A 12,585-nucleotide genomic window follows, 5' to 3' on the forward strand; every position below is an offset into this window, starting at 1 on the left:
CTAATCCCTGATATGGCTGAAATACTCTATTTATGCAAATTGCAAAGTCCTGCCACATCTAGTGTCCAAATCACTAATAAGAAAAATGCAAATCAATACAACTCATGAATTTTATGCTCATGGCCATTAAATTCTGCTTTTTCAAAATACATATACGACACCATCAATTTCCAAATATGTCCCTCCTTCTCCCCACCCCTAACCGAGATAATCTTCCTTTTGGCCCAGAATAAGAGGCTGCAAAGACTCCATTGAGCACAACCAGCCCAATGCAGATTCCAGCAGACCTTCCAATCATCCATCGATGACGGAAAGGAGGAGGTGAATCTTCTCTAATCTTGTCTGGGTTTAAACATGCCGATTTCTAATTAAGCACTTGCTGTTTTTATCACGGAAACCGTCTCTCATAACCTTCAGCCGGACCACATGCCTAAAGACTCCTGATTCAACTTCCATATTTCAAGAGATTGAAACAGGCTTGCGTGGAACTCCCCAGCGCAACTTTTGGAATTATCTTGGAAAAATCCCATCGCATGAACAACAGACATCACCCTCTACCAGGGTGATGGACTTTACTATGGCCACCTGCCCTGTCCTTTTCTCTGCTTCCCATAACCTCGGTAAGGGCTCTAGATTACAATGCCTTTCACCTCTCTGGCTGGCTGATGGTTTTAACCCCATCAAACCCTCTTTCCCCATTAAGTAGACAGAATTCCACAGGCACCTGGAGCAGGTTGGATAGCCCAGTCACAATTATGAATCCTATCAGAAAAGCCTGGGTAGTTATGGTGCAAGGGAGAGAGTGCCAGGCCTGAAGTCAGGAAGACTTATCTACCTGAGTTCAAATCTGGCCTCAGACACTTACTAGCCGTTTGACCCCGGGCAAGTCATTTAACCCTGCTTGTCTCAGCTTCCTCGTCTGTAAAATGAGCAAGAAAAGGAAATGGCAAAGCACTCCAGTATCTTTGCCAAATGGGGTCATGAAGATGTGGACACAACTGAACAAAGCTAAGGGCTTAGATGCAGAATTTGGGGCATGTAATACCGAGAGATCTTCTACTTCCCAGGCAGAAGAATAATAGCAGCAAGCATTATACAGCAGTTAGTACTTTATAGAAATGATCACATTTTATCTTCTCCAAAACCCTAGGACAGTAACTAATATTATCCCCATTTATTAATGAGGAAACAGAGGCAGGCACATGTTAAGTGACACACAATCTTTAAACATCTTGGGCAGAATTAGAACTTGGGTTTTCCTGGCTCTAGGTCTAGAACAATACAATAAGATGACGGAGGAAGCTTCTTCATCAGGAGTTCCCACCATGGGTGAAACTGCCTATGTGTGTGTATGAATATATCTCTGTCTACCTCTCTATATATGGATCAAACACGTGATCTATTAACAGAGAAGGCACTACAATTAAGAGGGCTTGGGGAAGGCTTTCTGTAAAAGGTGGATTTTAATGGGCCTTAAAGGAAGCCTACAGCTATATCTATAGATAGAAATATGTACATATAAGTATATGTCTATATAGATATAAGTATAACTATAAATGTATATAGTTCTAACTATATATATAAATGTCTGCACCTATAGATATAGATTTTGTCCTTTGTTTTCAAAGAGGATCATGACATCAGGGAAATGATGACATGACTTGCAGTTGACTTTGATTTGAGTGAGGAAGGGCTGTGCAGGTCACCAGCCTCACTTTCTCCCCCACAGCCATCTAGGTGCAGCGGCCAGATATTCATCAAGATGACTGGAGATGGCCCAGGATGCAGTGGGACACCTAGTCCTTTTAGGCTAAGGCCTTTTCAGGTACTCATTTAGAGTGAGATAAAATCCATTCAGTGAATAAGCCTCTTTAAGAAGTGAGTCAAGGGATGGCCCCTTTAATTAGGAAAAAAAAAATCAATCTGGGAAGACCCCCTCCCTCAGGGTTGCTGTTCCAAAGAGAAACAGTTACCAATGACATTCACTCTAAGCCAGGAGAGCCCAAAATATAGCCATTAAGTGAAGAGTTGTAGGCTTCCTTTAAGGCCCCCCAAAAAATCCCACCTTTTATACCGGAAGACTTCCCCACCCCCTCTTAATTCTGTTGCTTTCCCTCAGTTAATTATTTCCTATTTATCCTACATATAGCTCTTTTGGTATATTTGCAAGAGGTCCTTAAGGGCAAAGACTGTATTTTGCCTCTTTTTGCATCACCTCATGATGTCATTGGTTATATTTGAGAAGGAAGGACCACCAATGATACCAAAAACAACCAACAGAAGGGACGGCATTGAACCAGATGAGCTCTGAGATCCCCTGCATCTCTAAAGCTTTCTACGAGCTTTCCGTCCTGGGATTTTGTACAATTCAGAGAACAACTGGCAATTCTCGTTTCCATGTGAGGAAGGCATGGGAAGAAGCATTTGAATGACAGGCAGGATGCTGAAAGCCTCAAGCAAGAGCACAGGATGCACCAATTACTATTAGAGAATTCATTAAATAAATCCAACCTCGTTGGGCCCCAACCAGAGCTCAGCAGAACTCCAGGACTTTTCATCAGTCCAAACCACAGCCCTTTTTAACTTCCAAAGTCATTAGATTATTAGAAGCCCACCCTCCCAACAGATTAATGAATAGACTTTCCACTTAGGCTCTCCAGAAATTAAGCCACAATGATAAGGACTATAGATTTCATTTATCAGCAAGAATATTTAAGTTGCTGATGTCCCCATTTTTTTTTTAAAGAACCCCAGAGAGAAGGCATGGAGGGATGAAGACCGGGGTAACAAATCTTGCCTCTAATGCTTATTCCCTGTGTGACTGAGGGGCAAATGAGTTCATTTCCCCGGCCCTCAATTTCCCCTTTCTACAAAATAAGAGGCTTGGACTAGATGGTCTCTGCAAATGGGATAATATCCAGGCAACATGATAAGATTCTTCATCAGGAGTTACCAGTACTGGTGAAACTGCCTCTATGTGTGTATGAATATACCTCCATCCATAGATATGGATCTATTAAGGCACACAGGGGCAGGCACACAGTAGGTGCTTAATAAATGTTTCTTTTCTCCTCTTTTTCTCCCCTTGCAGTTCCATTCCTGGGACCCTATAAGCTCTATGAAGATGATCTATTACACCATATAGGATCAATGTCACAGAATTGCAGGACACCAGAGATGGAGGAGATCTCAGGCCACTTCTAAACCAACCTACAGGGAACATGACAATCCCAACTAGGAGTCACCCACCAACGTCAATTGTCTTTCTCCACCACTCTTTCCAGCTGTCTCTCATCCAGATGGGTGATCATGGAACTTAAACCTTGAGAGCACAGGAATCCCCTTGCCCCCCATTCTGGAATTGTTACTCAGTTAACTGACAAAAAAAGTCAAAAATAACAATAGCAATAATGGCTAACATTTACATTGCACTTAGTCTGCGTTAAGCTCTGTGCTAAGGGCTTGACAACTATTATTTCATTTGATCCTTATAACAATGCTGGGAGGGAGGTTCTATTGTTATTCCCATTTTAAAGATGAGGAAACAGAGGCAAACAGTGCAATTATCATCCTCATTTTAATAGTAATAATACCTTTACATTTTATCTCATTTGATTCTCCCAAGCACCCTGGGAGGTAGGTGCTTGGTCCTTTTAATTAAAATAATATTAACAGTAAACATTTAGGGGCATCTAGGTGGTGCAGTGGACAGAACAACAGCCTATCAGATCAGATCAGGAGGACCTGAATTCAAATTCGGCTTCAGACATTTGACACTTACTAGTTGCATGACTCTGGGCAAGTCACTTAACCCCCAATGCCTCACCAAAAATAAAAATTAAAATTAAAATTAAAAATAAAGAAAACAAAGAATAGCTAACATTTATATAGCGCATACTATGTGCCAGGCATTGTACTATGTGCTGTCAACCCTGGGATGTAAGTGCTATTATTATCCCCATTTTAATCATAATAGTAATAGCTAGTATTTATTTGTAAGTGCCTATTATGTATTAAGTACTGTGCTAAGTGTTTTATAAATATTATTTCATTTTATCTTCACAACAACCCAGGGAAGTAGGTGCTATTATTATCCCCATTTTACAGATGAGGAAACAGAGGCAAACAGAGGCTAAGTGACCTGCCCTGGTCAAATAGCTGGGGTCTAAAGCTAGATTTGAACTCACGTCTTGAAAATTCTACTTCCACAGCCTGCCAAGACTAAAAGGAAGCTGAGGAACTGTCCACCAAACATAGTAGCCATGAGAATGTTCCTCTAAAATATCTTTGAGTCCCCCTCCACCATCCTATAGGTGAGAATACTTTGGTTCATCTAAGTGACCTGTCCAAAGTTAGAGGGAAATTTGGAGTTAGGATTAGAAGTCCTCTGATCTCAAATCCAAAGCCAGCTCTAAACCCATACCATTCTGGCCACTCTCCTCCTCCTCCCAACAGAAGTGGGACTCAGTCTTGGGCTCTGATAGGTGAGCTTTCACTGTATCACAACTTCCCAAACAGCTCTCATCCACTCAGTATGCCATACTCCCTTTCCCAACCCTAGCTTCTTCATACATATTGTCCTCCTCTACAGAGGAGAGGGGCAGGGACTGTCCTGCTTACTAAGCAGCTAGGTGGCTTGGAGGCTGGAGCTTTGGACCTCCACTCAGGAAGGTCTGAGTTCAAATCTGGCCTCAGACACTTCCTAGCTGGGTGTTAAGTTACTTAACCTGTCTGTGCAGCAGTTTCTCTGTATGTAAAATGAGAATATTAGCAGCATCTACCTCACATGGTTGTTGTGGAGATCATGAGATTAGTATTTGTAAAACATTTTGCCAACTTTGAAGCTATAAAATAAGAATGTTAACATTTATACTATAAAATACTAATTATTATTATTGCTTCTATTTATATCCCTAGAGCTTAATATAGTGCCAGCTGCAAAGTAAGGGCATGAATGTAGTTTTTTTAATATATTCATTTTCCTCCATACCACATCAACCACTTTTCAGTAACCTGGTATCCAAAATTTGTGAAGTCGTGTGTGTTGTGTGTGTTGTGAGACCGTAAGGGCTTTGCTGGATGGTATGAAGGGTTGTTTTTTCCCATATAAAAAGGATGACACAATTAATTAATGTACGAATAACCCACATTAGAAGCGTCTCAGGCTGTGGCTGGTGACACAAGCTGGTAATCCCCCCTCCTGGGGAGGCTGAGGCTCATCGAGTTCTGAGTGGGGAGTGAGTGGGGCTAAGCTGATCAGGCATCTAAACAGGAGCTGGCACCAATATGGTGAGACCCTGGGGAGTGGGGAGTGGAGGATTAGGGGGCAGGAGGAGAGAGCAACAGGCTGCCTAAGAAAAGACAAGTGATCAGTAGTGGGATTGGCCAGTGAGTGGCCTGGGTGAACCAGTCTTAAAGATAAACAAAAAGAACCAATTTAGCATTAAAAAAAACCATTTCAAGATGGAAAAACAATGCAAGAAATCATATTAACAGCTGTCTTTTTGATGAATGATGACATTAAAAAACCTCACCCAATCTAAGAGATGCATTCTTGGGTGCTTTCCAAATACAGACTCATCATTTCAATTTCAGAATGGAATAATACCTGTAGAGAAGCAGCAATAAGCAACAGAACAGTGAAGCCTTGGGCAATACTGTCTCAAAAACCAACAACAAGAATAGATATGACCATGCATCTTTGCTTCCCCTTCAGGGCCAGAACTGCAAGTATTTCAATATTGGTTACGCTAAATTAATACTACCCATCCAGAGGGGAGGAGGAGCAAGGAACAGGGCTTTAGTGGAAAGGATGAGATAGATGTCTGAGCTGCTAGTGGCTAAGGCATGACCATTTCATCATACCAGGCCCACAGCAGGAATTTCTTAATTGTTTCTGATGTTATGACTGGTGAAGCCTTCACAGAATCATGTTTTTAAATCAAAATTGCGATAAAAAAATTAACTTTATAAAACACCAGCTTTCTAATTAAGTTGCAGGTCTCCTTTGTGTACATTTCAAGAAATCCTTTTAAAACAATGCCTCTGATTTTCATCGAATGCCAATGGCATTCAGTGGGTCTAAATTTCTGATTCTACAGTCATAAATGGCTTACACTCTACTGTGCTGATGCACCAGCCCAGTCACAAATCCCCCACTTACTGAATCATGCTGTGTGTGGAAGGCACCTTGAGCTTATACAGGGTCCCTCCCCTTTGTTTCTCTAATCCTCAGATTGCATCTCGGACAGCAACACAATAAAGTCAATTATGACAATAATGAAAAGCAGCCGGGGGGATTGGACATGCGTTAGGAAGAACTGGGTTCAAGGCTAGCCTCTGACAAAAACTATCCCAAGCAAGTCAGTTAGAGAGAAGGTGCTGATGTGCTTTGATAGGAGGAGTTTCTTCACCCATGAAATTATAGGTCCTGTCTCTGTCCTTTTCTTCCCCCAAACAAAAGCTCCAGACCCTAAATCCTCACAAAAACCATGATGTTCTAATAGATAAGCTTGGGAATCAAGAAGACCTGAATTCAAATGTTGCCTCTGAACACATTATTAACTGTGTGACCCTGGGCAAGTCACTTAACCTCAGTTTGTCCCAATTTCCTAATGGAGATAACACCACTTACCTCATAGTCATGTTGTGAAGATCGAAGGAGAAAATATTTGTAAAAACACTTACCATAGCCCATTCTTCATAAATGCTCATTCCCTTCCTCCATCCTACTTACATTCAGTTGCAAAAATCACTTTATCCACCTATGTAATAGCTCACCAGACATAAAAAAAAAAAATAGGACCACTGTCCCTGGATCATTTATATCCAAGATCGATTTAGCACAAAGACAAAACAAAATGACTGGAAGTTACCTGGAATGCAGAGGTCTTGGTGCTTGCTGGAGTTGGCTACTTGACGTTACATATGGATCCTCCATCTCATATACATTTGTATCACTGTCTTCCGTGGTGTTAGGATTTTGCCACTCAGAACCTGGAGTTCTCCCTGGAGCCAAAGTAAATGGCAAATTCTCATACTCTGGGGTTTCCTCATAGCGACATATGTTTTCATACTCTGGGCCACAGTCACTTGCTCCAGAAATAAAAGGGATTGATGGTGTTTCCCTAGAGAGTATCTGGTCGTCCAAAGATTCAGCCTTGGGACCATTAGGGAGGTCCACCTGACTCCGATAAATCTTCTTCTTCTTGTGTGATGCTGGGCTGTATGTTTCTGCAGAATGTGCTTTAACTGGTTTGTTCCTTTTTTCATCTACCTGACTGTTATCAATTCCTCTGCCCTCCCTACTGGAAGGACGACCTGGGGCCATTTCTCCAACTTGGCTACCCTTTGACAAAAACTTCTGAAAGTCACTCTTCATGAAACAGATGGACAATTTCATGTTAAGCAGCTTCTTCAAGGAACTTTTCTTTTGAGGGTCTTTGCAAGGTTTATTGCATCTATCCATGTCCACGGCTGACAATGACTTGGCTCTAGGCTTTGTGAGGGAAGGGAAGGACTCACTGTTGGAAGACAGGTTGGAGGACTTTAAAGATTCTGGGTTTCCTGGAAAGGGCAGAATAGGATGAGGTAATTTCCACACTGGCTTTTCTGAATTTTTGATAAGTTTTGGCATGTCAAAGGAAGATGACATGCCATGCTCTTTGGCGGTCAAATGCCTAAGACAAGATTTGTCCAATATCCCCTCTGAGCTTCTTGCTTCATAGGAAGAGTAAGAACTATTTTCTAAAAGTTCCTCAGAGGCGGCTTTCTTAAGACGTCCAGCAGCTGGCAAGCTGTGCCTCTGAGGTTTTTTGGGGGCAACTTTTATGGGACTTTCACCACTGATGGTAGCATCTTTGTCCGTTTTAGATGGAGAGCCATGCAGGGAATTGGGAGCGGGCAAATGTTGATTGTAAGTTGGCTTCAGCTGTGTTGGCAGACTCATCGACTGCTTATTACATTTTATAAAACTGGCCCTTCTGTCCACATGTGGCGATACATTACCGTCTGCTACTGTGTTACCTTCAGGATGGAAGCTAAAACCTGTAGGTGGACAATCTTCAACTCTTTCAACATTATGAGAAGTCTGGGGAAACACAGAACTCTGGTCAATGGCCACATCTTGGCCATTTGTGCATTTTCTGTTCCTGGAGTCTGAAGTCAATTCACTCTTGCTTCCCCGTTCTTCTTTTTCACCAGGTTCATGGTTGCCCAAAACGCTGGTGCCCGGAAGAGTGATTTTATTTAATTTTATCCCCTGTTGTTCAATAGAAGAGGAAGAGTCCTCCTGAGAAATATCCCGCTCTTCATTGCTGTCACCTGGAGCATCGACATATGCTTGCCGCATGAGACGAGCAGTCCGGGGCACCCTGGGCTTTGGGGTTGGAAGGTTTTTGCTGCATGGTGCCAAGGGCTTTCCTGAGACAGCAACTTCCTCAACTTCTGATTTCTGACTCTCTCCCTCTAGAAACTGAACACCGCTCACTTGATCATTTTCCATGGCTTCCCCGTCAGATGAGCAAACACCATTAATGCTGACTTCTGGACAATCTTGACTGGTCTCAAGGATTTGGATCCCATCCTCAGGAAACTTCACATGGCAGTTACGAGTCTGTAGAACCTCATCAAAACCAGAGAGAGGCTGTGATAAAGCCACAATCTCAATGTTGAACTGCTCACTGGCATCACAGCTCCTGTCCATTTCCAGACTGTTGGTAGGTCTGTGCTTCAAAGGGGAAGTTGTAGGCGAGAACCCAATGGGTGTAAAAAAAACATCTTTCAGTTTCTCTTCCAGAAGGCTGGCTTTTAAAACTACTTGGTTCCTATTTCCCACTTTTTCACTATGAGCATCACACTTTTGGATCACACATTTAGCTTTTGGAACTGACAGAGGGTCCTCAATGTTGATGTTTTCTAAGTTTTCAAGTGTTTCAAGACGCTCTAAAACAATGTGTTTAACACACGAATTGTCTCCATTCCCACAGTTAAGGATACACTCGGTATTCGATGTATATACTGGTAGGATATAAGGAGTTCTCTTGTCATCTCCATTCTGACATTTACGCTTATCTGAATGTTCTGATGATTCTTGCTTATGTTCCTCCAGGGAAACAAAGTTTTTCCTGGATGGGGACAGCCTGGTGTCAGGAACCAGTGAACACTTTGGGACTTTTGGCTTGGGGGCTATGGCAGGTTTCGAGGTCTTTGTTGAAAGGACATTAGAAACCACAACATCTGGCTTGGGTGCAACAGGAGGCGGTGCAGGTTTACTTCCTACCAAAAACTTGGGCTTGGGAGCCAGGGGTGGCTTCTTAGTTTCTAGAAAGAAAGAAAGTAAATTTTAATAAAAGCAATTGTTCACAATTACATAGTGATTTTAAGGTTTGCAAAACATTTTACAAACATTAATTCTCAGGTGTCCCACAACTCTGTAAGGTCCATGTTATTATACCCATTTTACAGATAAGAAAACTGAGGCTGAGTGGACAAGTCAGTAGGTTAGTTAATAAACATTTATTAAGCACCTACTGTGTGCCAGGCATTTTGCTAAGCATTAGGGATACAAAGAGAGACAAAAGACAGTGCCTACCCTAAACAAGGAGCTCACAATCTAATGGGGAAGGCAATGTGCAAACAACTAGGCACAAAGAAGCTATTTATGGGATAAAGAAAAAATAATCAACAGAGAGGAAGCACTAGAATTAAGCTGGCAAGTGTCTAAGGCCAGATTTAAATTCTGTTCTTCCTGACTCTAAGTCCAGAGCTCTATCAACTGTGCCACTTTGCTGCCTCTTCTGAGGCAGATATAACATACTTCCTCTCAGGACATTAGGAGCACAGATGTAGAGATATGATATTACCTTAGAGGTGATCTAGTCCAACCCACTCATTTTACCAATACAGATCAAGTGACTGTCCCAAGGTCACAAAGTTAGAAAGTATATTACCAGTAGGTGGCACAATGGATAGAGCACCAGCCCTGGAATCAGGACAACCCAAGTTCAAACCCAGCCTCTGACACTTACTAGCTGTTAGACTGTGGGAAAGTCGCTTAATCCTGATTAAAGGAAGGAAAAAAATAAAGAAAGGAAGGGGAGGAAAGAAGGGAAGAAGGAAAGCACCTTCAGCCTATAAACTTTCCATATTGTGTTGCCTCTCCCATTAGAATTTATATTCTTCTCTGGCACTATCCCTAGTGCTATACAGTTAGTAAAGGCTTCATAAATGTTTTATTCATTCATTCAAGAAGCAGGACTTAATCCAGGTCAAACTGCCAGAGCACAAAACAATAGAAAATGAAAGCTTCTAGTATTTTTGATTTTCCAAAACATCTACTTTCTTATCAACAGCCTTAGCATTGTGCTCATGTTCATGCAAGACATTCATCAATAAAATAGCGGACAAATTCTCTTAACAGACATTTCCATCATCCCGACAACCTTTTAACTTTCAAAAGTATAAAGAGAAAATGCTATCTACATCCAGAGAAAGAACTGATGGAGTCTCAAAGCAGATCAAAGGATGCTATTTTCATTTTAGGGGGTGTTTTTTGGGTCATTTTTCCTTTTCTTCTATTTCTTATTTCACAACATGACCAATGTGGAAATGTTTTACATGATGCGCATGTAAAACCTGTATCAGACTGCTTACCGTCTTGGGGGGTGGGGGGAGGAAAAAATTTGGAGCTCAAAATCTTTCCAAAAAACAAATGTTGAAAATTGTCTTTACATGTAATTGAAAAAAAAATACTATCAAATAAAAAATGTTGGCATAACTTGAATTTTTTTAAAGTATAGAGAAATGAATTTTTTTCCCAAACTGAAAATTCATTTTTGATTTTCACTTTATGTTTAATGTAGTGTATACACCTATCACCATGGTGTATTAACACACTACCTACAATTTCCAGTTCAGCAAATCTTCTTTAACAGCCTTGATTTTAAATTCCTGAGGGCAAGGCCAATGTCTGATTTCATCGCCAGTATTTACTGTAGAAGGCCCTTACACACAATTCCATAAAGCAGTTATTAAACAACAAATTGTCTTGAGCTGCTAAAATTAAGTAGGCCTTGTAGAAACATATGCCTGGAAGATAATGTGTAAAGCAGGCTTTTTCCTCAGATAAAATAACTGAGGTATAGTCACTGATCACCACAGCAACTACCATCAGTTCCACTGGATTACCCCAACCACCATCCACTTATTAGGTGGTGATGAAGAATCAGGTGCTGTACTTTCTGCATGCTAAGGGCAATCATCCCAACTTCTTGAGGATAAAGACCTCAGGCTTAGTTTACCCTCCTTTTTACCTCCCACAGTAATAAATCTGTCAACAAACAGTCCACGACTATACTACTTGTTAAAAACAACACATCTAGTCTGTTCTGTAGGCCTTTAGCTGGTGATTTTCTTTTTGAGAAAAGGAAATCAGTTATAATAGTCTAGAAGTAGTGTATAGAATGTTGAGCTGAGAGTGAAAAAAATGAATGTTCAAACACCACCTTTGACAATTATTAGCCATTTGGCCCTGGGCAAGTTTTCCATGTATCTCCTACTAGACTTAGAGACCAAATGACAGATACATTAGTCAAGAGAATTCTCACATCAGGGTTCCCTGTTATATTCAGCAAATCTCAGATAAAAGTCTGCTTGGCTACAGGCTTTAGCAGAAGAGAGAAAGAGAATAAGTATTTAACGTGTCTAAGTAACGAAGTACTTTACAAATATTAACTCCTTTAATCCTCATAAGAGCTCTGTGTTGTTCAGTCGTTTTTTAGTCATGTTCAACTCTTCTTGACCCGATCTGGAGTTTTCTTGGTAGGGATACTGGAATGACTTGCCATTTCCTTCCCCAGCTCATTTCATCAATGAGGAAACTGAGGCAAACAGGGTTAAGTGACTTGCCCAGGGCCACACAACTAGCAAGTAGCTAAGGCTGGATTTGAATTTAGATGTACCTGAGTCCAGGTCCAGTGCTCTATCCACTGTGCCCATCTACCTGCCCCAACAACCTTATGAGGGAGGTGCTATTATGATCCCTATTTCACATTTGAGGAAACTGAGGCAGATAGATGTTAGGAGACTTGCCCAGGGTCTCACGGCTAGTAAATGTCCAAGGCCATATTTGAATTCAGCTCCTTCTGACTCCAGGCAAGAGATCTTATCCACTGCACTTAGCTATTTAAAGAAACAAGCGGAGGAAGAATGTTGTCCTTTTCTTTCTCAAGTCAACCAAGAACCCACGTGCTTAAGAAAAGTAGCCAAATACTAGAAGATGCTTCACTCCATCTAGTTACTTTACCAGATGCAGGGGAAGCAATTAAATATTTGCAAAATAATTTCCTAAGTTTCCAAAGTCAGCTTTTAAAAAAAATATATAAAATATATATGTAAGTATAAGCATATAAACATAAACATATAATAAAAAGAAATAACATGAATGCTTAATGTGGATATACACATATGTACAGACATATCTGCATATAAATACACATACATATACATATAAGTGCATTCATGTCCGTGTGTACGCACTCACTTGTGTTTGTACGTACGCACCAGTGTATACTGTATTGGTATATG

At 41.1% G+C, this 12,585-nt stretch overlaps 1 protein-coding gene across 1 annotated transcript in view; it reads right to left on the minus strand.

Moving 5' to 3' along the window:
- Nucleotides 1-12,585, minus strand: part of FGD6 (FYVE, RhoGEF and PH domain containing 6) — a 169,090-nt gene that overhangs the window by 150,183 nt on the left and 6,322 nt on the right. Inside the window, exon 2 of the mRNA XM_072655602.1 lies at nt 6,876-9,321. Within this exon, the coding sequence (XP_072511703.1) occupies nt 6,876-9,321 (2,446 nt within the window). The remainder of the gene's footprint in view (nt 1-6,875; nt 9,322-12,585) is intronic.

Source organism: Notamacropus eugenii, chromosome 3, assembly GCF_028372415.1.
Source record: "Notamacropus eugenii isolate mMacEug1 chromosome 3, mMacEug1.pri_v2, whole genome shotgun sequence".
Lineage (NCBI taxonomy): Eukaryota > Metazoa > Chordata > Mammalia > Diprotodontia > Macropodidae > Notamacropus > Notamacropus eugenii.